This window comes from Xenopus laevis, chromosome 2L (genome assembly GCF_017654675.1).
Source record: "Xenopus laevis strain J_2021 chromosome 2L, Xenopus_laevis_v10.1, whole genome shotgun sequence".
NCBI lineage: Eukaryota > Metazoa > Chordata > Amphibia > Anura > Pipidae > Xenopus > Xenopus laevis.
Window position 1 is genome coordinate 77,237,948 of NC_054373.1, and position 27,242 is coordinate 77,265,189.

At 36.6% G+C, this 27,242-nt stretch overlaps 1 protein-coding gene across 2 annotated transcripts; it reads right to left on the reverse strand.

The window, feature by feature from the left end:
• On the reverse strand, positions 1-27,242 carry mov10.L (Mov10 RISC complex RNA helicase L homeolog). Of its 2 annotated transcripts, none has more exons than XM_041582074.1 (22): positions 27,086-27,242; positions 22,142-22,238; positions 21,516-21,661; positions 21,197-21,435; positions 20,490-20,733; positions 18,734-18,874; positions 18,101-18,263; positions 15,667-15,821; positions 14,605-14,778; positions 12,802-12,949; positions 12,111-12,272; positions 11,808-11,911; positions 10,906-11,003; positions 9,863-9,982; positions 9,375-9,477; positions 8,065-8,182; positions 6,883-7,074; positions 6,348-6,413; positions 5,547-5,672; positions 4,328-4,416; positions 2,156-2,274; positions 1-598 (listed from the first exon to the last, which is right to left on the reverse strand). In XM_041582074.1, exons 1-22 carry the CDS (start codon positions 27,214-27,216, stop codon positions 534-536), a joined length of 3,000 nt encoding a protein of 999 aa, XP_041438008.1. In that variant the 5' UTR covers positions 27,217-27,242; the 3' UTR covers positions 1-533. The 2 variants fall into 2 exon arrangements, with proteins under 2 accessions (XP_041438008.1, XP_018102091.1); XM_018246602.2 differs by lacking the exon at positions 27,086-27,242 and adding an exon at positions 23,346-23,489.

Below are 27,242 nucleotides of genomic sequence, written 5' to 3' on the forward strand. Positions count from 1 at the left end.
TTCCATAAACCTGTATTTATTTTTCAAAATATATTCAAACATTACTTTAATAATTAGATTATAAATTTACACAACCCTGGGTTTTCAATAAATTACACACTTATTTAGATCTATTTTACAATATATCTCTGTATTTATAAAATGTTTAAATAGGTTTTATTTCTTGCTGTGACACTTGCTTACCAAGAAAGTTGGATATAAAAATAAAGTACCTTATGCAAATGAGTATACACACACAACTTAACCCTGCTGTCTCCTGTACAATAGATTTTCACATGAGACTGTGTGTGATGTGCTCTTTGTGATATATATCATCATTAAATGCTATGGAGGTGACAAGGAAAAATAAAAACACAAATGTGTTTACCTAGGAGTGAAAACTTGTGATTGTGATAACATGGTATTATGGTGTGGTTTATTTGGGACAAGCAGAAGAAGGTGCAAAGTGCAGTTTTCAAGTGTGTAGAGGGGGGTTGTTGTCACATGTCTCTAAATTGACGTCCCCGAACACAACAAAATAAAGCATGTAGGATTCAGTGTTCATGTCTCCAATTTGGCTCAGCTTGCTGCTGTATAAAGCTCTCTCCAGTCTCCTGTCCTGTAAGAGAGTAGTTGCCACAGCATGATCAGTGCGGGACACTTCTCAAGATTAGAAGAAATGAGGATTAATCTTCAGGTACAGAAAAGTTATTTTAAGGCAAGTAAAGAGAAGATATTAAATACATACAAAGGAGTAGTACTGATAGGAACATTCAAAAAAGGATCAATCTTTAGCAAATATTTATGTACAAGGTTACTGGTATAAATAGCCCAGTGTTTTTCCAATGAAATGGCCACATACCAATGCTTGAAGCAGGGAATCTTTTAGCTTTTTCCTCTGTTTTAACTGGAGTCTAACTGGAGAAGGTGAATTTAAACTGCAAGGCAGTTTCCCCAAGAGACTTGCTTATTTTCAATTGTTATAATTGCTTCTTTGGTTTTCTTAAATTGTAACAATTGTTTCTTCTCTTAAATTGTTACAAAAGTTTTTAAGTGCACCTGCCATGTATTATGGGCGCTTCCTGACAAAAGCCAATTGAGTTAGAAACTTTGTATCTTTTTCTGGCTGAGAAAGTTAAGACATTTCAGTAACAATCCGGGACTGTGGGTTGAGCTGTCAAAATCGGTACTGTCCCACAAAAAACAGGACAGGTTGAAGGTATGCTTTCCGTTAGCCTTAACAACTATATGACAAAGTATGTATGTAAGTAGCAATATGGTATGTGCACAGTACCTTAAAGGAGAACTAAACCCCCGTGAGGCCCCACTCATTGCCTCCCCTCTTACCCCAGAATTTTGTCCCCTCTAGAAATAGTGACAGCACATGCAGAGTGAGCACAGCATCATCTTCTCTTTGGTAATCTTCGTGAAGTGAGTGGCGTATTGGCGCATGCGCAGTTGGAACATACTTCTGGTTCACAACAACTGCGCATACGCTGAAAGAGACGGAAATTGTGAAGGGGAGGAAGAAAACACAAAGATTACCGAAGAGAAGATTATAGTGCCCGTGAGCTCTGCTGCGTTCACTCTGCATGTGCAGTCACTAAGAGGGGACAGAATTCTGGGGTAAGACTGTGCAGGGGGAGGCATGGAGGGGGGCCAGTGGGGACATCGAGGGGGGTTTAGTTCTCCTTTAAATTGGTCAAACATACTATATCATGCAGGCTGACCTGATGGATTACAAGAGGACTGCATTCGTTTGGGTTTTCTATATCATCTAACAGACTCTTTAGAATGGATCCCTCTTCATCTGATTTAATCTTATGGTATTGGGCCATCTGTGTTATTTCTCACACTGAGCAGCCCGATACCAATTCAATTATAGTCTAAATGTCAACAAAAGTACTTTCTGGGGTTTAAGTGCACTGGTAAGCACAACCCTGGGGAGGTACATGAGGTATGTTTTGTTTTTTTTATTTGTAACACTGCATAATAAATCTGTACAAGCACAGGTGAAAACTCAACTTGTCTGTATAAATTTACTTTTAGTAGTTTTGCCTCCAAAGAGTCTATAAAACAAAACTCCACAATTATACTATACAGTAAGCATCCTACATATCTGTGCCAGTTGTGACAATTACCGACTCTTCAACAGAAGTGGGTTGGATCAACTTACCAGGTGGTGGGTCATTTATGTCCAAGTCAGCCAGAAGATCTGCTATATCGCCATCATCAAGCGCATCTTTAAGTGGAAAGCCTGTGTAACCACCATTATCGGAACAATATTTCAAAAACCTAGGCAATTTATGAATATAATGTCAATGACCAAATAAAGTTATATGCATTGGCAATACATAGCATGTTATCATCCAGGTTGACGGTCAAGTTTCCAAGTGACATTTTAAATTTTATCCTCTGCCAATGATGCTAAAGATTGCCTGGGCAAAAAAATGCCTGCAGTAGCTATTTGTGTTTTTACCTTAATATATTAATAAAATGCACTCAAATCTATAGTAGTTGGGTTTCCCAATAAGTTAATATCATACAGCTAATACACATGCAATATCCACCAGAAATTTAACCCTTTTTTTTACATCTACCATAAATTGACTTTGCATGCTTCTTATGTTTTTGACAAACTATTTGCCCAATGCTTTTACATTACCTGACACCCTGTGATCACCTATGAGGGGGCTGCCATATTTGTGCAGCAGGAGTCCGTTAGCATTAGAAACTTTAACTGACAGGCTGAGATGGGGCAGTCAGGTTGGCAAAACAGTCAGGTTGGCAAAAACAGACCGGTTTAGGAACTTCAAGTAACAATTACTTCCAAAAACAAAACCTCTCAGCAAAAAAATGATCAACATGACCTATAGGTAACTTTTAATGTAGATAAATATTTTGAAAAGTAGGTTTTTAGTGTCAGTTTCACTTTAAGTCCAAAAATTGATCTCAATTCTGTATTTTACTCAAAATTGTTATGGCCTAAGTTTCTTATAGATAAAACACATATGAACTTATGGACTCCCCTTAGGCTTTAAAAATGAACATGACTAGAAATGCAGTATTTGATGTATGTAAAGGAGAACTAAAGCCTAAATGAAGTAGGGACGAAATGTTATACATTATGTTTTTGGGTTTCTGTACCAGCCCAAGGCAACCACAGCCCTTTAGCAGGGAAGATCTGTGTCTCCAAAGATACCCCAGTAGCTCCCTATCTTCTTCTCTGCTGATTCACTGCACATGCTCTGTACTGATGTCAGCTACTGAGCATAGGGACCGACTCAAAATATACAGTAATCATAGCATATAAATGTCACAATATAAGGCTAATTAGTTATTAATACTAATAATTACTACATGGCCGCACAGAAACCGGTGCAACTAGCAACTGAATTTAATAATCAGCCTTGTAGCATCAGCTTATATTACAGGCCAACCTCATTTTCTGCTTGATTATTTGTGATGACCCCTAAGCTTAGCTTCTCAACAGCTTCTCAGAGCCCACTGTGCATGTGAGTGTTGCAGACACTCTGCAGCGTGTGCTCTGGGCAGCTGCTGAAAAGCCAACTAGGGGTTGTCAAAAGTCATCATTCAGAAAATGCATTGTCTGTCTTAAAAGCTGATGCTGCAGGGTTGATTCTTTAATTCTGATGCAGATACACTTTCTCAAGCTACAATTTAATGTCAATATAAATTACTAACAAGTTATGTTTTGCATTTCCAGTCTTCTTTCAGGTTATCTGCGTATCTGACTCTCTTTTAAAATGTTGTAAACAATCTCAGTGCAGTTATGTCGTGATAACCCTGAACATAACACACTGGATGAGAAAGGAAATGCCAGCTTACAAATCAGTTCTGCAACAATTGCGTAAACACTGATGATATCAGAAGGTGGCAGTATTATACTGCTAAATAATTATTCAATGTATTTCTGTTAATCATCTGAGAGAGACTCATAGTAAACAGGTAAATCACTAAGTTTGACAGTGTATCATGCGTTTCTAATCGACCCAGCCCTGGCAATAGGACATCAGTAGACATCAATACTCATTACTGGAAAATGCACGCAGTTTTTCCTGTAGGTGTCACAGTTAGGCAACCTTTTCTGCAGCTTGTTACTTTAGTGTCGATTAAGACATGGAACAACTATTTTAACATCTCATTTCCAACTGTCTGCCCATATGCCCATTAAAGAAAGAAAATGTTCTCTACACTTGTCCTTCATTCTTTCTGAATAAAGTATACAAGATGCTAGGAGAACGTCATACATCTTATTAAGCACGCTGGCAATCATATTAGCGCTCTGTTCATAATGTTATTTATAAAAGGCATGTCTTGTACTCACTTAGACCAGTTTGGATCTTTGCTAAGTATCCTTGGGTTGCCAATAAGAATTAACAATGCCTTTGCTCTCGTAACAGCCACATTAAACCTCTGCATTGAAAAGAGGAAAAAATAAATAAGAGATATTTAAAACACGTTAAAGTAAAGTCTTAGGTTTACACATAACACTGTGTATGGCACTATGCTCTGTGGAATAATTGCTGTGCCTCTAACACGTTTCTATCCAACAGGTGCATCCATGACCAAAACCTGTAGACTTTGGCAAGTGTGATAAGTCAATAAGCCTATGATTAAGTGTTTATGACATGAAACGCGTAAGGCTGTGGACAAACTTTCTTCACTTTGAACTAATTGCCTGGAAGTTTGCCTTCATTGAGTGCCTGCTCCAAAAGGTTTTCAAGTCAATAAGATGGTTTAATATTATACAGTGTGCAACTTTTCTTCTGCTTACCCGTTATGCTTACGATATTAAGATCTAATTTGTATATGTATATAATTTGTTACTAGTATCCACACCAAGCTTCAATAGGCATTAATGATATTCAAAATCAGTCTCTTTCTCTACACCAGGGGTCCCCAACCTTTTTTTACTCGTGAGCCACATTTAAATGTAATAAAGAGTTGGAGAGCAACAGAGAGCAAAGTCCATGGGGATGTAAAATAAGGGCTGTGATTGGCAGTTTGGTATATGGACTGGTAGCCTACATGAGGCTCTGTTTGGCAGTACACCTGGTTTTTATGAAACAAAAATTTGCCTCCAAGCCTGGAATTCAAAAATAAGCACCTGCTTTGAGGCCACTGGGAGCAATATCCAAGGGGTTGGTGAGCAACATGTTGCTCGCGAGCTACTGGTTGGGGGATCACTGGTCTACACCTTATTACTGTGCTAAGTATTACATGAGAAAAAAACAACCTAGTAATAACTTGTAACACTAAGCAAGTCCCCCTGGTTTAGGATCTAAAATTAGTCCCGTATTGTTAAACTTAAAGGATGTCCACCAGACCCAGACTGGCAATGTGTGAGGGACTGCTGTTAGCTGCCATAGACAGTCACTATTTACTGGAAATGCCAGGGCCTATTTTAAATACCAATCAGGTCCTGGTGCCTACACCAGTTGCATTATGGGTTTTTGTACAGTGAAATGTTATTCAATACACATTTTTAGTTTTGTTATGCCTTAATACGTTCCTACATAATCATGACCTTATGTGTCATTTACCTTTGGGTTCTTCAGGAATCCAAGGCTATATTTCTCATCAAATGTGACATAATCTGAAGAACTTCGAACTGTGGATATGAGAATGACTTTTCGCTCCTGGCCTTGAAATTCTTCCACTGACCCAACCTAAAAAAAATAAGACAATGGTTTGACAATGAAATTTGCAGTCAGATTAAAATTATGTTAACACTTTCCAAACAAATACCATACATACAATACATTTAGGGGGTTATTTACTTAACCTCAAATTTATCCGGTCAGCCTATTTGGGACAAAAACCTCAAATCTTTCGAGTTTTATTATACCTCTATGCTGCAAAAGCCAGAATCTGAAAATCCTTCATCTCGACATTACAATGTCATGTACAGTATAAGTCAATGGGAGATGTCCCTATCCCAGTTCGAAGATATCGCAGTTTGCACTGCGTTTAGCCCAATAATCAGAAAAATTCAGGCTTTTCGGGCAAAAACCCGAAAAAAATAAATTGATTCAGGAGAAAAGTTTAAAATAAAATTGTACGATTAGAGTTACGATTTTATTGAGTTCTTTACCGATCTGATTTATTCAAATAATTTTATTAATAAAGAAGGCAAAACCAGGAATGGGAGTTTGGTCGAGCTTTTCTTTAAAATAATGAGAAATTCAGATTTTAGTAAGCAACCCCCTTAATAATTTGCAGATCATTATTTTAGAACATAATAGCCAAGAGTCCTGAACAGTTCTTAAAAGACTATCATATTTAATGGAAATTTCAAGGTAAAGTAAACACCTAAACTAGCCTTTGTTAAAATTTTACTTTACCTTCAGTTCTTTGATATCAGGAACAGCATCAAGTTCACTTTTAATAGCTTGGCGAATTTTCTCCACCTTTAAAAAAAAAAATCAAAACAAAAAACAATAACAATCTGAAGAATCTTATATCTACAGTGGCATACAAACTTAACCCTTGAGCAGCTTTCCAAGAGTTTAAGATTAGAAACCCTTGTGCCCCCAACTGATCTACCTTTTGCCCCTAACTGATCTACCTGTGCTTTATCATAGTTATCCAGATATCATACACTTCCAAGTCTGAAATACTGTAATATCATATTTAGCCTTGGTTAGTAGTGAAAAACGAGACGCCAGCGCTGTTTCACAAATTTTTCGCCTTGTTGCAAATTTTGTGGGAAATTTGCAAATTTTTGGCGAAACGCCCAAATTCGCCCATCACTATTGGTTAGTAATGTGCCATCTGCCATGTTGTTATGCGTTGCTTTAATCTTGTACCATTTTTCTTAACTCATTTTTACAGCTGGTGTAGGATGGGTATGTTTAGAAGACAGCCCACACATTTTACCTGTTTCCTGTAGGGAGAGATGATGCCAATTTCCTTGGGAGTGATTTTGGCCAAAGTTTTCCTGCCCTGTGTCTCAAACAGAGCTTTGAGGTATGTGAACAGTTCTTCAATTTCATTAACATTAAAAAAGGAGGGGCTGTTGCCTTCTTGTTCGTCTTTTCCAAGAACACCATGAAAAATGACTGGAAATCCCTTAAAAAAAAATAATTTTTTTTTTTAAAAGTTTTTATTTTAAAATTTTCAAACATTCAACATACACAATATGAATAGTAGAGGTAGAGAGAGAAGAAATAGATATTAGAAAAGAAAGTTGTGAAGGAAGGGGGAGGGGAGGTAAGGTACAGACTGGCATATATATTATATTAGAATACTTGTAGTTAACCCGTTTGTACTTTCAACCAGGTACCCCAGACAGCATCAAATTTTTCAGGGCAGCCCCTTGACAGATAGGTCAGTTTCTGATTTGAGAGAGAATCATTTATCAGCTTTTGCCAATATTGCAGTGTAGGAGGGTTAAGCGACTTCCAATGCATTAATATGGCTTTCTTGGCAAAATATAAGAGCTGTAGGTAATAAAGTCTAGAGTAGGAGCGTAACTGGAGGTCACCCGTTATCCCCAATAAACAATTTTCCGGTGAACGAATACTTGGTAATGCGAGTTTTTCATTCAAGAATTGAATTACAACACTCCAAAATCCATGGATTACCGGACAGGTCCAGAATACATGAAACAAGGTACCCGGTTCCTCTCTGCACTTGGGACATAGGTCTGAAACATTTTCATAAATTTTAGCCAATTGGTAGGGAGTTAAATAGACTCTATTCAAGAATTTTATTTGTATAAACCTGTCCCTCATAGAGATGGATAGCTCAGTGACTAACTTGAGAGCGAAAAAAAAAAAATAGTAATTTAATGTAAAATTAGAATCTGCTACCATGGAACCGGTCTTACTTTTGATACACTAAACCATACATAAAGTAACCCGTTACTATCCTCTAAGAAAAGCAGAACTGTATACTCAGGTACATGAGAATATCATTTATTTCTATACTGGCATTTCATAATTTCATTGGAAAAGATAATATATTGTGTAAAATTATCGATCTCAAGTAAAACATTTCAGCAGATAACGTCAAAGTAAAATTTTTGGAACCTCTATATGCAATGTAAAAATAATTTACCTTTTGAGGAAGTTTTTCCCAGTTGCAATAACTTTTTGTGATCATCTCATTTGCAGCCACCTGAAGCTCATTGTCATAAAACAGCTCATTGGGAATCTTTAGGATACTAGGGTGAGATCTAGTGAACAAAGAAGGAGGGTAATATTTGCAATTAGCAAGAGTTTACATGGGAAGTCTATGTTGATCTATGGCGAGAGCACAGTCACACATATATTCAGTCATGGATGGAAAACAATTTAGGTTACATGTGATCTATTGTACTGATGCTGTATATATTATTTTATCACATCAATCGTTAGCTCTAATTTACTCTGTTCTAAAATAAATAAATAAACTTAACAGTTTCAAACATAGTAAGTCTGCAGGGTAAATAGAAAATATTACTGCAGGCATTTAGCCTTTCAATGCAGGGTCTTATTTATATATAGGTACCCTAGGGCAGCCCTTGGGTGCCTAAATAAACTGAATTTTTTTTCTCCCCAACGGCGGCTGAAGAATTGTGGGCAAATTCAGAGGTTAAGCTGAGGGGTGAGTGGGTGGGAGCGCATTTCTCACACATCACACTGCAACAGGGGGTGCACTGGGGACAGCACAGGGCCTAAATTCAGTGATGCCTGTAAGTTGCTTCAGTCCGTTGACTGTTAGTTGTCTCATAAAGCATGGGGAAGTCTGCTTTGCACACAAAGATTTAATCAATCTAAAACCCCAAAGTGAATAGCTTTATATTCCGTGGCGATATCTCCAATCTTTTAGAAGAACGTAATTTTCCAATTAACAGTAAAACGGAGAAAAGGATAGGAGAGAAAGAACCATAGATGTCTGGAAATGAGAGAAATTTCCAATGAGCAAGAGTTTCTTTGAAACAGATGTGTTTGAATATACAGTTGTCAGTTTTCTAGTACACAGTGGTGCAGGTATAGGACCTGCTATCCAGAATGCTCGGGACCTAGAGCTTTCTGGATAAGGGATCTTTCTGTAATTCGGATCACAATAACTTAAGTCTGCTAAATATCATTTAAACTGAATGAATTAAACCCAGTAATATTGTTTTGCCTCCAAAAAAGATCAGTCATATCTTAGTTGGGATCAAGTTTATGGTACTGTTTTATTACAGAAAAAAAGTTTATCGTGTTTAAAACATGTACTTATTTGTTTAAAATAGATTCTAAGGGAGATGGTTGTTCAGCAATTTCGGAGCTTTCTGGATAATGGGTTTCCGGATAACAGATCCCATAGCTGTATTTTAATCTGCATGGGCATATTGATCATGTTATTGCCACTTGTTGCATAAGATAAATGAAAGGTTTAACCTGTAGTTCCTGAGTAATTTGGTAACAAATTTTGGGTTATAGCAGTCATCCACTTTCTTGTAGAGGTCATTCTGGGTCATTAGCCTTTCCAGCAAAGAGATAGCTAAAAGACATATTGTAACATTTATAGATACATAAACAAATGCATCAATTAATAAAAAACATTATTACAATGGTGTTGATGTAGGTTAGCTAATTAAAACAAATTAAATGTGATACACACACTTATTTCTACACATTGTAGAAACATACCATGCTGGACACAAAGTAATTATTGCTTAGTCGTCATACTATTAAGTATACAACCAGTATTTAGATGATATTTTTAGCATTTACTCCCAGAAATACAGCAGACAAGGTAGAAAATGGACAAAGATGGATAGAAAGACTAGACAGAATATCACAAACAAGTAATCAGAAATGAAAAGTTCATATGTGGAATTAAAATTTGAGACCTGTGAAGAATGCCATCAAAAGTGGCATCTTACCTAATCCATGTTCTATGGCAACAGGAGATCTAAGAATTGGGCCAAGCTGCTTTGGATCACCAGCAAGAACAAGCTGTCCTCCATACTCATTGTTTGCTGGATCCATGACATCCAGTATACCTTCAGAGAGATAGGAGAAGATAGACTGTTGGTGAAAATAATTTTGCTACATGACTAACTTGACTTACTGATTACTACTGCTACTACCAATAGTACTTATTATACCAACTCTGCTAATGCCAACAATATTACTACCAATGCCACAAATATTACAACTAGTTCTAATACTACTATTAATACTACAAAACTAAGACTACCAATACTATGAATACTAGTGCTGTGACTACTAATGCTGCTGCTAACATCACTAATACTAGGAATACCACTAATGTTACCAACTTACTGCTTTCATTAATAATACAAATACTCTGAATATGATAGCTGCTACTACTGATACCACAAATATCACTCATACCAATAATAATTCTAAACACTAATACTGTTCATGCCAATGCTACTAATATGGCTACTACTAATGCTACCAATACTAATAATACAAACATTGCTAATATTAAATATATATGTAAATAAATACAATGAATATCAATAATATCAATACCACAATAATATTAATACTACCAACAGCAAGACCACTTATAAGAATACAAAAAATACTAATGGCAGATACTGCTGCTGCTACTACTACTACCAATCATCATGGTAGCAATACTGCTGTTAATACTATTAACACAACTACTACTACTTATACTTCTTCTAGTACTAGTACTTATACTACTACTACTATTGCTAATACTACTAACGATATGACCACTGCTACCACTAATACTAATTGCTATGAATACTACAAATGCTATGAATACAGTTCATACTGATAACACTACCAATATTAGTGCTAATAGTACCCTCTTAAATACCAAGAGTAATACTACCACAATTACTCACACACCCATTTTTTAATTTTACTGTTCCTTTAAGATAAGAAAGCTAGCGCTGTACAGCTTGTTTGTTTAGTACAACTATACCTGCTATAGCAGTTACACATTCCGGTTCCACTGCATGACCAGCCTCATCAATAAACACATGAGAGAAGTGTCCGGTGGAAAAGTTTGCAGATGCCAGCCTGAAAGTGAACAAATATTTTTTTTTTTACTTATTGTAGTGACAGTGATAGTTTCATGAGATGGCATCCATTAAATCCTTGCTATAACCACTGTAGAATATCTTATCCGTTTTGTAAAAGCATTGTATATATAAGGATTCTTGTAACATTGTACTTACTGCATTCTTTTTCATTTAATATTTTTATATTACCTTGTGGCAGGTGCTGTTGAATGGTATCTTTATAAGCGCCACAAGAAGCGCATGCATTCAAAATCAACCTTTATTGCACTTTGCCCACTGTGTGGGGCATTGTGCAAATAGCTGCAGGTATCTGCACACTGCGCCTAGAATCGCGTACACAGGTGTCCTCCCCTCCCTCCCCCTACCTGCCCATAGGCAGAAAAGGACTGGGCTATTTTATGTGTAATAACACATAAAACATGACCCTAAAACTCCCACAGGTGTGTACAAAATTTCCATAACCTGCCAAAGTTTGTAAAATGGACACTGCATTAAAGGGATGTGGCCACAATATTGGCATGGTTAATTTCCAGCCGCAACAGATCTTTTTATCACTGTTTCTAAGTTTCAAATGTTGGGAGTTATGATATAATCAATATAAATGTAGATTTTTAGATATGTAGGCAGCCAATATTGGAAGACCACTTTACCAAGAAAGGCAGTTTTAAAGCTTCTTGATTCAAATAAAGATTTAAACAGAAGTACATTCCAATCAGTTTATCTCAAACAGTAGACTTCTAGTAGTTTCTGGATCCTAAAAATTCCACACACTCCCAAAATTCTACAAACAAAAAAGCTTTACCTTCCAGCTGTAACCAGAGTCGTGACGATAACTTTGTAATTCTTCAGATCGTATTTACTGGGGTAAACAAAGCTGTCCTTGTCTTTATTCCAGTTACAGCACGGCTGTGGGGAGAAGTAGTAGTGAGCAGATCACAAATAAAAACTATAAACAAGGCATTGTTCTGACAAGTAAATAGAAAATAAGATACACTGGGTGCTGGGAGAGTAGTGTGGGTGGTAGAAATGACAATAGTAAGGAGATGCTATGCATTCTACTGCACAAGGAGTACTTCTAATTAAAGTGTACTTTTGTTAATCTTACCTTGATATTTTCTGGCACAGTTCGAATGTCTCTACTGCTTGCTATTATTCTGTAAATCTGTCTTTGGTCAAGATGTTTCATGAGGCGCTCGCAAAGCAGGTCTGATGCACTGTTGGAGGGTGCACATGCCAATACATGGCAGTTGGGGATGTGCTTCACCACCTGCCCAGAAACAACAAAAATAACTAGATAGATAGAATATTTATATTTCAGGTAGTTATAATAGTAAATTAAACAGAATGGATTTTTTCATGCAAGCATAAAACGTGATTATTTTTTCCAAAACTATATTATTTGCCCAATCCTGTACATTGTTTCTAGTAAAATGTTTTATTCTGAAAACAGCATATCTTCGAGGTGATTGAATAGCTGTTTGCACAAAATGTGTTAAAGTTTGCCAGAAATATTGGTTCTTAAAATTGGGTCCAAGATGTTGATGAGTTCAGTTCTTAGAATTCTTTAGTATAAGTAATATATGGCGAAGGGTTAAAGCACACTGTAAGCTGTAAATTATCAACATCTGGGTGCGCTCTCTTATAAATCAGGGCCTTGACTTGTGCTTTATAGCTGCTGTAGAACAAATGTATATATGAATCCTCTTCATATAAGCTTGAGTGAGATTTTAAAAAGCTAGTGTGGTGTATAAAAGGAAACACTGAACAATGTAAATACAAATAAAAAAAATGCATACTTGTTTGATAGATTCAACTAAGGTAACAGTTTTTCCAGTCCCTGGGGGTCCAAAGATAAGGTAAGGAGCAGGTCTAGATATTCCACTGAGAATTTGTTTCACAGCAGTGTACTGCTCTGGATTGTTCTCAAGGATTCGGTCATAAAGTCTACGTACAGAATAAAAGGAAGATACCTCAAAAGGATGTTATGTAGTGCAGATTTCCTGAAGGCGACAAGTCTCCATTTATAATTGCTGACATTTTCAAATTGGCTCAAATCCATAACATAAGTGGTATCAAGTCAAACATCAGCTTTGATCAGTGCACATGAATGAATGAATGAGATTGATTTTATCACAAAAACTTTGAAAAGCGGACTTTACCAATGAGGCAAAACACAGTGGAAAGTATGAGAATATTTCTGCCACATGCCACTTTGAAATTGGTCTGGGCAACATCATTATATGATCCAGCTTAGGTTTATATCATTATATCACAAGCAGATCTTCCAACAGGCATCTGCTGGTAATCCAGTAAAATCCTGGTTGAAATACACTAATAAAATGTAAAGCCTTAAGATCAGTTTTTTTTGCCTTGAAAAAGCGTAGGCGAGGCTTCAAACCCTTTTTTTTTAAAAAAAAAAAAAAAGATCATTGAAATCTTACCTTTTTAAACCTTAATTGAATCTCGGATCCAGAGAAATTTAATGGAATTTTAGCGTTATTAGCGCAGCATTCATTCCTTTTATTCTCTTTTATCTCTAAGGCACTGAGGATTTATTGGTTTTATAGCAAAGTTAGCTCTCCTTACAAGACAGTTAAACTTAGTAACGAGACCACAGTCCTCAGTGTTCTGCCTTCCTCCCACGTGTGGTGTCCCAGGGCTTAGAACAACGCAGCTAGTTTCTTCGGGACAACTCCACCTCTATACTATTTTCTCATTTCTAACTTTTATTCATGAATTGCTGACGCTTTATTTTTAATTGTTTGATACCATGAACTCACTTTAAAATTATAACTACAGCACTAGCACCTTATTTAATTCATATAATAACCATGAACTTTTAGATTATTCATCAATTGTGTGTAGATACATTTTGTTGAAGGTCACAGCACCTAATTTATAGCACAAGCACTTTAATCATAATTATTTGTATTAACACAATCGATTGAAATACCATTAATTGTATGTTGGTGCTAAATTGATTGAGAACTAAGCATATGTTTATAATAGCACTAAGCACTTATATAATTAGATCTCAATTAATTTTAGTAAGGTAGTGTGGGGTTTTACTGCTTTCTCTTGTTTTTTGTAACCAGGAATTTATGAATACACTGGCAGATGCAATAAGAATGGCCATACATGCGCATGGCAATTTTTATTGTTGTATTCATTCAGGCAAACGGCTAAAACAATTGGATTATGGAACAGGAAACGGTGAAGGGTTCATTTATGCAGATTTCTTCATCACTCCCAGAAAGAAGGGGGAAATAAGTAGTAATGGTGAATATAAGAAAAAGTAAAGAAACATGGATTAAAAGATAGCAGAACACATTTTCAATATAACCTATATTTATTGGGCTAATGCTTAATATTGGTGTATAGCAAAGGGAAACTATATCCCAAAACATTGCAGGTGTTTGAAAATTAAATAAAAAAGCCCATATTTATGTATATTTATGTATATATATTTTTTTATTTAGGACACTTTAGTTTTGTGAAGGCAATTTGCCCCTTGGAAATAACTTTTTGGCTATATAGACTACATTGGCAACATAACATTTCCATATCTAGATCAGCCTCTCACTATTAAAAACACTTACGTCAATTTCTGAGAGTCAGTAATGCTTATACCAAAGGAAGCTTCTGGAAAGAGAATCTTGCTCAGGTTTCTGTCTTTAGCCAAATCAACTGCTCTGTGCTGGATTTTCAGTGGCAGGCGGTTAAAAGTAAAACTCACATCAAAACACAAGCCATTTATAAATCTGTTCAAGAGGCTGCATAAAAGGGAAACATAATTTTGGTTAGTATACAGTACACTAGCTATTTACTTGGTTTACCTTTTAAAGGGATACTGTCATGGGAAAAAAATTATTTTTACAAAATGAATCAGTTAATAGTGCTGCTCCAGCAGAATTCTGCACTCAAATCCATTTCTCAAAAGAGCAAACAGATTTTTTTATATTCAATTTTGAAATCTAACATGGGGCTGGACATATTATATAACTTCCCAGCTGCCCCAAGTCATGTGACTTGTGCTCTGATAAACTTCAATCACTCTTTACTGCAAGTTGGAGTGATATCACCCCTTTCCCCCCCCAGCAGCCAAACAAAAGAACAATGGGAAGGTAACCAGATAACAGCTCCCTAACACAAGATAACACCTGCCTGGTAGATCTAACACTCAATAGTAAAAACCCATGTCCCACTGAGACACATTCAGTTACATTGAGAAGGAAAAACAGCAGCCTGCCAGAAAGCATCTCTCTCCTAAAGTGCAGGCACAAGTCACATGACCAGGGGCAGCTGGGAAATTGACAAAATGTCTAGCCCCATGTCAGATTTCAAAATTGAATATAAAAAAAATCTGTTTGATCTTTTGAGAAATGGATTTCAGTGCAGAATTCTGCTGGAGCAGCACTATTAACTGATGCGTTTTGAAAAAAACATGTTTTCCATGACAGGATCCCTTTAAGGTATGAGGTGCTGCACAGTTAATCTGTCTGCCTTAGGTTAATATTGCAATGAATAGAATAGCAATTATTTCAAAAGCTATTATGCTATATACATTTGAACATCGAGAAGTTTTCTTCAAATGTATTACTGTTCTTAGACAAACAGAAATGTAAAGCAAAATATAGAATTCATAGTTACACGTGACTTACTTTTGAGAAAACCCAAGCTTCACTCTCTCCAGTTCCACTCCATGCACATATCCCTTGTGGCTGATGATTCCATGCTTACCTCGCTCCTTAGACAAAGTCACAAACAGATGGTCCCCCCTTAGAACAGAGGGCCTGTTTTCAGCAACACCAGGGACCTGATAGAAGAGCCAATTTAGTTTATGCATTGATTTTAAGTAGCTAAAGTGGTATATGTGCTCTTTATGCCAAGTTGTGGCGTCTGTAAAACACCATGGTGACCATCTTTATACTAGAGTATGCCTCTTTCACTTTCCTCAGATTTGATCTTTAATGTGCACTGACCTGGCCCAAAGGATTTTATTGAACTGAAATACCAAAAATGTTCTATTAAGACTTGGCAGGTAAGTGTTCATATGAATGTGTACAGTGTTATATACCACAGGCGTCACATAGGATACCTGGAATGCTGGGGGCCTGGGGTTTGCCTGATATGTGGCCCTTCCGTAACTTCATGTCATACGTCTACTTAAAAAGTTTAAAAAAAAAAAAAACAATGTTTTTCTACCCTAAGTATGGAGAGCAGCTTCACTTGATCCCAGTCACTTAAAAAATCCTAATCATCGACTGCCGTTACATACTGCATTCTTGGCTGCCCTGGTGAATGGAAGTTGCTGTCTTAGCATGCATGTGTAATGGCAACCACATGCATATGCTTTTCCCTATAAACTTGGCAATAGCATCTCAAAGTACAGAACATCCAGGATAAACAAATCTGTTTTATACTCAATGGAATTTTAACAGTGAAACAATACGCAACATAATTATAGGAACTCAAGGTTAATATTCTGTAATCATTCAACCTAGTTTGCTGGCTGTTTGCAATTATAGGACTTGTCTTTTTAGTACAGGTATGGGACCTGTTATCCAGAATGCTCAGGACCTGGGATTTGCCGGATAACGGATCTTTCCCTAATTTGGGTCTTCATGCCTTAAGTCTACTAGAAATTCATTTAAACATTAAATAAAGCCAATTGGCTGGTTCTGCTTTCAATAAGGGTTAATTATATCTTAGTTGGGATCAAGTACAAACTACTGTTTTATTATTACAGAGAAAAAGAAAATCGTTTTAAAAAATTTGGATTATTTGGATAAAATGGAATCTATGGGAGACAGCCATTCCGTAATTCGGAGCTTTCTGGATATCTGGTTTCCGGATAAGGGATCCTATACCTGTACCACCCTTGGGCTGTTTATTTAAAAAACAATAGCATAACTAGCGATGGGTGGGCACAGGTGCCGTATGTGCATGCGAGCCGACCAGCCTCTAAAAAAAAAATCTCACGGCAGGTACTCCGGCACACTTCCATGCTGATAAATTTATGGATAAAATAACTACACTGCTTCCTAAATTTAAGAACATGTGCCATTGCGAGTAATATGGTTGTATTGTGGCAACCAATCACATACAGAAAGCAGTGCAAAGAAATTGATTGGCTTTACTCCATCTAACTTGGTTTTGTGCTTTTGAGCACACCTTCATGCTGGAAGTATGTCCCTTATTTTGTGAGCTATGTAGCCTGTGTTTTATAGATTTATTTATTCCACCAAAACTGTTCTAGAATGCAAGCGCTGAACTGATAAATGTAGATTTCTGTCTCATAACATTACAAGAACCTCAGTGTTTTGTTGGAGCAAGCAGGCAAGTTCTTGGTGGCAAATATGTTTGTATATTAAATATACATACATATATATTATTGCACTATTCGTGTACACAGTACTGTAAAGCAGTAAATGTGAATACTTTACACACAATTTATTCAGGATTTTATGTTGTATGGGTTTTAGATCTCCCCAGAGAGGGATGCTTTTTGTGGTATATTTGGTACTACAGTATTAACAGTGACTGTGTAGAAGAAAATGTAAAGACAGAAGCTCAGGGCTACATTTACATTTTGTTTACAGGTGCTGGTAACGAAATTGTATACAGTACTTGAAAAAAGACCGCACTCACAGGACTTTCGCAAGAGAATAAGCCCCCATGGGCTGTGACATTTATTCCTCAACGTTTCGGCTACTACACTCTAGCCGTCCTCCTGAGGAAGGCTAGAGTGTACTAGCCGAAACGTTGAGAAATAAATGTCACAGCCCATGGGGGCTTATTCTCTTGCGCAAGTCCTGTGAGTGCGGTCTTTTTTCAAGTACTATATACATACATACATACATACATACATACATACATACATACATACATACATACATACATACATACATACATACATACATACATACATACATACATACATACATACATACATACATACATACATACATACATACATACATACATACATACATACATACATACATACATACATACATACATACATACATACATACACATTTGAATAGTAAGACACACACACACACACACACATTTGAATAGTAAGAGACTTACGTTCAGAATTAAGAATCGTTTGTCCCTGGGATCTTTTTCCATTAGCTGGTCATGCTGATCATACCTTCTGATATCAAGTTCCATTTGTATCTCCTCCAAGTGCATGAGCAAATGAAATTTCTTGTTGTAGTTGCCAAATGCCAAAGAGCTGGCAAGGAGGTCCCTAAGGGAGAAAAGAAAGCGTGGAAGCAAAAACAATGAGTTGTTAGAAAATCAAACCACAAATGCCCTGGCATGTGAGAAGCTGAAATTACTTTGTACTCTTAGTCCATATGGTATAAAAAAAAAAAATCTAAAAAAAGGTATTTATGACAATGAAAACTGTTAAGGCCTTTTCTTCTAATATTGTATATTATAGTTTCTATAAATGTAGTCAGATTAACAACACAAATAAGTTTGCATTTAAATGAGTAATTTGATGCAGTTACCATAGCATAACTTTCAGTCTATCGCCCTTACTGTCCATAATATAGTCTCATATTAAAAACTATTTTCCCACAAATTTAAAATATTATTTTACAATTAACTAGCATTTTCAAACACCATAGATTTAGAAGGCATGACAGAGTTGAAAATCAAAAAGGACTTTCATCTCTGGCAGGGATAAAGTTAAATAAATTGTATTTAACTGACCTGTGATCTGTACCAACTGATGAGAAACTTTTGGTGCTTCCACAATTAACAAACAGGCCTTTTCTGATGCTACTTCTTAGATTGTTAGGAGGAGTGAAGTCATCTAGTGGAACCTCTCTTTCTAACTCGTAGTTCAGGGAGCTGAAAAAGAATGGATTTGTTTCAGCAATACAATACTTGCTAACGTTTAATTATCAGTTGGGAATCTGAAATTGAACAGTGACCTATTTACTAAGTGGTATAAATTGATTTTTTATGCCATAGGATTGGCAAAAAAGTTCTGTGGCACATATGCAAGTATATTGGTTCTGCATCAACATAAAGAGGATATGAGAGTGGTAGCAAGAAAGATGACAAGAAAAAGCTATTGTGCCCACGGTGGCCAATTATCCAGTGAAAGAAATAGAAGTTCTGCTTTGCTCTGTCAGGCATACAAAGAACATAGGAAACCCTGGTATTAGTGGAATTTATAAGCTCTGACATCATAGCCAGCATTCATTATTGCAGTGGTCTTTAGTTTTCCTCCAGGCCTTTCATACTTAATATAGTTAACACCCAAGTTGTGGCTGTTTGAAAAATCACTACTCAAAATCAATTCAGTTTACAGGGGCATGCGCACATTACTATTATTAAGGTTTAAGGTTCTACATTGCCTTCAAAGTAAAATATGTAACTAGAATGGAAACAGATTTTTTTTCTAAAAAACAAAAGAGAACATCTCATCTCACATTTCTAGTATTATGTTCAACATAATTGCATTCTCAGAGTTTGAGATACAATTGACCGACAGAACACATTGGGTAACTTGAAACAGATGATGTTTCTGTTACAAAAAAACGTAACTTGTAAATCCCCGACCATAAAAGGTTTCATCTAGTTCTCTACAAATGCTTTGGTTATAATGGGATCTCGTCATATATGCATTTTATGACCTTTAGATACGCTTTAAATAAGTATTTCAGGGTAAGGGGTGCAGGGCCCGTTCTTGCAGAACCATGACTTTCACTTCACCTAACCCAATATTGATTCATATGGGCTGCATCCTCCTTAAGTGTAGACAATTGTTAACAGCATGTGGGAAAGAGTCAATAGAGCACAGGTTCCTAAGCTGTAGGGCGAGTCCCACCAAGGGGTTCAAGTCAGTTGAAGGGCAGCTTTACTGCAATTTATGGTGATATACCTGCAGAACAGTTATTTTCTGTAATAGATATTGTTGTAACTATAGCAGAAATTCTTTAACGTTTTATACATATGGGGACTCTGGCCAAATGTTGCAATACAAAAGAAGTCATGAGCCAAACCTGTCTAATATTAAAGACTGGGTACAGAGTCCACATTTTCAGCCATACAGGCCAAACATCAGTCTCCATATGGGTCTAAACTGACCGAATTATTATGTTAGAAAGATTAAAAAATCTCAACAGTCAATTATCACAACTGTAGATGTACGAGTTAAGAAGCACAATCTTCTTGGACTCCCAGTAACCTATTAGCCGAACTACTGGATCTTTGCATTTTTTTGACCAATGTGGTCACAGACATAACAGTTTTAAAATTAAGTGAACAGTTTTATCATGTTTAGTCAACATAGAGTCTCATAAGCTGTAGATTCATAAATTTATTACAGTGATGTGCAATTGTGTTGTGTACATGATGAAGTGATTCCACTAATGTATTTATTCAGGCTTACAGGATAGTATCAAAGTGTGGGTATAGTAAAAAGAGCAAGGTGTAATGTAGTATAACAATTTATTACCTTTCAGGAGGAAAACCATCATCTTCAATCCTTTCAATTGGCTTTTGAAATTTTATTTGGAACGGAATGTATTTAGATGTTGGACCCAGACGCTCTGCTAATTTACTGTTGGAAACAGCGGACAAGAACCTTCCAATTTGAAAGCATTGACTGTTACTCTCGCTTCTGAACTCAAAAACAAGTGTAGTGGGAAAATATCCATAGTGAACTGTGCAGCTGTAAACTTGAATCTCATATTCATCACCTGCAAATTATCATAGCTTTAGTTAGAGTATTAATGTGCGGTTTAACTTACCATGCATATTTAGAAGGATTTATAGATTCAAATGAATGCATTCTGCAGTCTCATACTCTGTATCAGACACAGACTTGCTGCACATGCAACAGACTGTTATTTTGATTACAGGTAGGGGACCAGTTATCCAGAATGCTATGGACCTAGGATTTTCCGGATAAGGGGGATCTTCTAATCTGCTAAAAAATTATTTAAACATGAAATAAACCTAATGGGATTGTTTGTCTCCAATAAGGATTAATTATATCTTAGTTGGAATCAAGTACAAGCTATGGTTTTATTATTACAGAGAAAAAGCAAATTATTTTTAAAAATGTCATTTCCTTAAATTGCCATCTATGGGAGATGGCCTTACCTTAATTTTGAGATATGAATCGTATACTGTATCTAATAGTGGAATATTATGTCTCACCTGGAGCGAGCTTCATAGGTTTATTCAAGGACCAGTTGTATTCATCTTTAAATGAGAAGACACGCATTCTGCGCAACACTTTGTAGTGTGTGAAGCTCACAGATTCACTTGATTTATTTTTAATAATTATGGGGAATGTCTTTGGTTCCCCCAGTGGCAAATGGAAACGTATTCTGCCATCACTTAGGTCACACTCGGATGAAATGGAAATTCCATTTTTGTCACTGATGAATTCAGCTCTGCAAACATATTACCAGTTACTCTAATGCAACAGAGATGTAATCTGATGTTCATGTTTTCTGCACTCTGTAAAACTTACCGCTGTTTCATCCGCTCTGTGAACCTCTGAGGTTGACCCCCAGTAGAGCTCCCATCAGCTGATGCCTGGGCATGCTGGGCTTGCTGAATTCGGTCCTTCTTTATGGCAATGTATTGATCAGGAAGTGACACCGTTTTTCTTGAAAACTAGAAAAAAAGAAAATGATAAAATATTAAATATTTTTGTTCACAAGTGGCACCATAAGGTCCCTTAGGTTAACTAATAAGTTGTATCATCATATTTCCAATACTGATAAAACCATCTAAAACAAAATTAATACATTTTTTTCAAGTTATATCACATGCCTTTGCTTATGATCACTGTGGTCCTCCAGCCATCCAAATGATGTTCCCTATAGGAAGTCACTGCTTATAATGTGAATGGAAAATGATGCTCTAAGGCACACTGTATTTTTATTCAGTGCATTAAGTCTGCAAAACAAATCTTATCATTCCCAAATGATACTCACATAAAGGAAATAGTATGTGAAAGAAAGCTTTCACCAGAAATGTGATACTGGCAGCAAAGTGAATTTTGATTTCTGTGGTTCTGCCTAACTCAAGGTTAATATTTTGAGCCCCCCTTTGCTACAGATTCTTGATTAATGTTCACAATAATGTATAAACCTTTTTAAGATGGATCCCATCTTGAGATACTTCAGCTCTTCCCGCTGCTTTAAGTCCAAAGATTACTTGGGAAAAGGGTATTTTTCTGTCTTCATGCCTAAGAGGTGGAAGTTGTAAAAGAATACATATACAAAATGATTAAAACTAATAAAAAATTTATGTTATCATGTATATAAACAAACACTTTGGGATTCTAAGTATTTTCAAACCAACACCAATGATTTTCCTACAACAAACAGGATGGTGGTTTTGGTATGTACTAAATTTCTATTTATCTTGTCGTATTCTTGGCTAATATACATGAATTGGAACTATGGGTTTTCTGGGGTATTGTAAATTAATGGGCCCCAAGATACTATGAAGAAATCAACTCCCCAAACAAAAAAGATGCCCAGCACCCACAGTAAGCACTATCCACAGGCTAGCTTAATTCAATGTATCTTAGCATTTAGAATTTTTGTCACAATATAAAAGTGTGTGTGAGTGAATGAATTGGCTGCAAAGGAGCCATGGAATTAATATATATAACTTGTATATGTATAACATGCATCTCCTCAGCTGCTGTTAACACCACTCAATAACCTTTTGCAGTCTATCAAAGTAGATATTTATGTAAAACTACTGGAGAGCTACATGTTAAATAACAATTTTATAATTTAATTTTTATTATAGAATAACCATCAAAACAATATATAGTGGGACGATAGGCTTTGACATTACATAACCATTAAACATACCTCTCAGCATTCACAGTGCCTTAACTGTTCAAGTGCTGAGCAAAGTGGGGCAGAAATCTGGCTAGTTCCACATGCTGTTCCTTCGAACATTCCTCTCGAAAGCAAATGAGGTACAGCTGCCAGTGGCCTGCACAGATTTCAGCACAGCTCTGCATAAGGCATTAGAGTTCCTATTTAATAGGAATTGTAAGCAGATACTGATATACTTCAATTAATAAATATACAAGTTAAACACACATTTGTTATTTATAAGTGTTTTTTTAAAAAAAAAAAAAAAAATTCAAAAAGATTTTTAAAGTAATCAGTAATTAAAAACTATGCTGCTAAATACAAACACCATTTATTACTCCCATGTGCTCTAATGGTTTCCTTCAGGTTTGTAAGCTAAACATTATTTATATAATGAAGATAATACCAATTTATACTCAAACTTTCTAAATATTGCTATTCTTTTTTTAAAAGAACACCTTCTGCTGTAAAACCTGGAAGCTCCATTCCATGACCAGTCTTTACTTGCAGAACAATACATTGCAACCTCTTCCACAGCCCAACTGATTGAATGAACGCAATGCAGGTTGGTAGGCTAGTCTCCTTTTCCTATTTCCAAACTGGCTCCCAAGATGCATTGGGGTTTAACTCATTATGTCTGGTAAAAATTTTAATTCAATAATTTTTTTCAAACATATTATTTATTATTTATGAACTAAACATACGTCCAGTAGGCATAGCCAGTGACTATACATTCTGATGTAGCTACTGTAGGTATTCTTATGGAAAACTAATATTATAACGTTTAGTGAAAACATATGTAAAAGCACTCTGCAGAATAGGCCTAATTAATATGTATCTCTGCAGATCCTATTAATTAGTATGCACATTTAAAGGAGTTATCTGTTTAGTTTATTGTAAATATGAAATATATGGTATATTTGATATGTCTGGAAAAACATTTTGGCAATTTACTAATTAGCATTTTTCAGAAAAAAAGTTGAATGTTTACTTGACTTCTCTAATTAGCAACTTCTTACCTAATGATCCTTTTGATTTGTAATAATGACAAAGAGAAGCTATGCAAATCAGGTCTTGTAAAAGTTTTAGCTATAAGCAATACACCTAAATAGCAGGCTGCAGAGAGTCTAGCATAGTACTGCACTGTATTTTATATTTTTCATTGAATTTATTTAAAAAAAAATTACTAAGGAGTATTGTATAAAAAAAGTCACTCGACAAAGCAGGTGACATTTTAAGGTTAAAGTATGCTTAAGGTCACATGGCTTTTTTTAATAAGTTGGGTTGGGCAGGGCCCTCTTTACCTATTGTATCTGTTATAGAAGGGGGGAAATTGCAAATGCTTTTTCAAGAAGCTTCACTCCGACCACACACCCCTGAAAGAGCTGTGTGATGAGGAAAGTAAATAGTGATGAGAGAGGCCACGACTACGGTGCCCTCTATGAAAACACAGACGAGACATTAGTTTCTGTCAGGTATCACTAACACAAGTGATGTTAGTTAGAAAAGCTCGACACGACCCTGCAGGCAGAGCAGATAGAAGAGCTCATCCAAAACACGCTTGCGACCTGCAAACCATGCAGCGTGGTTAGCCAAACATGCTTGACCCATGGGTCCCACGGGTATCGGCAGACCTGCATATCACTAACTAACACCATTAATTCTGCAGTTCTGTTAGCCATTAAGGTCCCCTTGGCACTGAAGGAGCTGCAGTCTGCCTCCAAATTCTTTAAGCAAAACAGGACCCTGGCAGTGATGGCCTCCAAGCGGAGCTCTATGGGACTGTGGGGCCTCAATGGTATGGACCTGCTTGAGCTGTTTGAGGAAATGGTTGTATCATGTCCCAGTCACTGGGAAAAGGAACTTGCCAATAGGCGGAAGACTATCATTGGGAAGATTGTGAACCTGGCCCAGACTTGTGGCATCCCAGGGCTCTGGATCGCAGATAGCCTTGCACCCATTACGGCCCACTACATCAAAGATTGCCGCGTATATGCCCTGGTCAGTCTTGATCAGGAAAGAGCCTTTTATCATGTGACCCATGTCTCTATGAACAAGGTCCTGTGGAGGATTGAGCTGGGAGAAATGTTTTGTTCGTATGTCAGTCTCATGTAGCGTGATATATACAGTTGGTGCTGGTGAACAGCTAGAAAACTGACCCAGAAAACACTTGTGCATTTGGCACACAGATGGCTAGCATTGCACAAAGGCCCAGGCCGAGGGTGGCAGAAATTCAGGGGCGGCATGCTGCCCAGCCGCCTAGTTATGAGCACAGGAGTTATGACGCGCTCCCACAATCCAATCTTGGGTGCAGTGCAGGACGCGCAGGGAGGGAGACAGGGGTGGGAGACAGGGAGGGGGATGGAGATGGAGAAGGGGGTGGAGCAACAAGCAGAGTCAGCCTAGGGGCACCAGGTATGTAAATACGGCCCTGATTTTATCTGCAACAACTGATGTATATACAAATGTACAAAATCAAAAAAAAAATTAGCTGAGCTCATTACAACTCATACCTCCCTACGCAATATGTTGGCACTATATAAATACATGTTAATAATAATAATTGTCCTGTTTTCAGCAGGACAGTCCCTCTTTTGACAGCTCAACCCGTGGTCACACATTTGTACTGGAAAACCCACGACTTTCTCTGCACTGAACAGCCAGAAAAAGAAACAGAGTTTCTAACTTAATTGGCTTTTGGCAGAGAGCCCAGAACAGCCAGGAGGTTCAGATAAGATACTTTTGTAACAATTTTGAAATAAGCAAATAAGTAATTGTAACAATATAAGATAACAGGCCCCTTCGGGAAAAGTTAGACTTACAGCTTAAAGGGCAATTCAACCTCATTAGCAAACTGTAATAACTACAGAAATACATTCAAACTTTCATAGCCTGCCAAATTTTGTAAAATGAACATGGTAATTAGGGGGTATGGCCACAAAATGGGTGTGGTCAAAAAAATTCATATATCATTTGGGGGTCCGGAGTCCATATGACCGTTTCCGTAAATCCCTTAACTAGGCCAAAGGGACCCGCCCCAGTTCCAAAGGCAATCAAATTGCAAACATTTTTATATCAAAAAAGATAAATGTCCCAAGGCCTCTTAGAGTAAAAGCAAGTCATTTATTAATAATCACATTTTAGCGCTATATAAATAAATGATGATGATGATTTTAAAAAAAGTTTTTCCCACCTAAGGTGGGATATGTGGGGTTAGTATGTACCGAAAACTTTTTTTAAAATGTGATTATTAATAAATGACTTGCTTTAGTCTAAGAGGCCTTGGGACATATATCTTTTTTGATATAAAAATTTTGGTCAAAAAAATTGCCATGAAACGAGAGCCTAATTTTTTTGCAACTATATTATACTCACTGGCATTGTATTGTGCCCACAGTTATAGTAAGGGTTGGGAGCATTGGTATTGTATTGATTGTTGCCACATCATTGTGCCAATGTGTATATATTTACATCAAGTACTGGAACCATTGGTTCTCTGTATAATTATAAATGCATTACTACAGTGGTAGAGTGAGTTTGAATAGTCTTTGTTGTAAAGAGGACAACATTTTCTGCTCAAAAATGTATGTCTAAAATTACCTTGTCTCTGTAACACAATGTTAAGTAAATTACATACCAGGAGATTTACTTCATATTGCAACTGCTTTTCTCCATTGCAGACCCCAATTCAACATATTGGCTAATACCGTTAGAATGGATATATCAAGAGGGATGCAGGAAATACATGGGACTGGTTGATTTCAGCACAGCTCTGCATGTTATATTTACCATAAGCAAAGCTAAATAAAGGGGAATGCTGGGAGGAGTACAACTATGCATGTTTCAGTACAGCTCTGCACAAAACTGTGCATTTCAAACAAAAGAGGGATATTGGTATGACCATACCTAATATGGATCAACACTTCACTGTATAATCATAATTAAAGTGCTGCACACAATATATCCATTTGCATTGGTGTATCACTGAGCTGTTAATTTCCATCCCATAAGACCATAAGTAAGGTTGGCCTTGGTATTTTGTGGTATTTTGTCTGTTTCAACTTAAATGATTGTATTATTGACACAGAAAACTGACATGAGTTGCATACCCTTCCCTGAATGAAGGCAAAATTTATTTGATTGGCTGTGTGGGTATTTGTCACACAAATGTACGTTTTAGTAATAATTTGAGTCCTACCTGATAATGTACTCTTTATAGATGCTTTTCAGTTCTTCCTTGTCTTGTATATGCATTCTTTCTGTTTCAATCAGATATTGTAAAAAGTTAGCCGCAGCTGCCTTTAGTTCATTTATTCTGTATTTAGCCATTTCCTTCTGTTGCCTAGGCTCTCTTT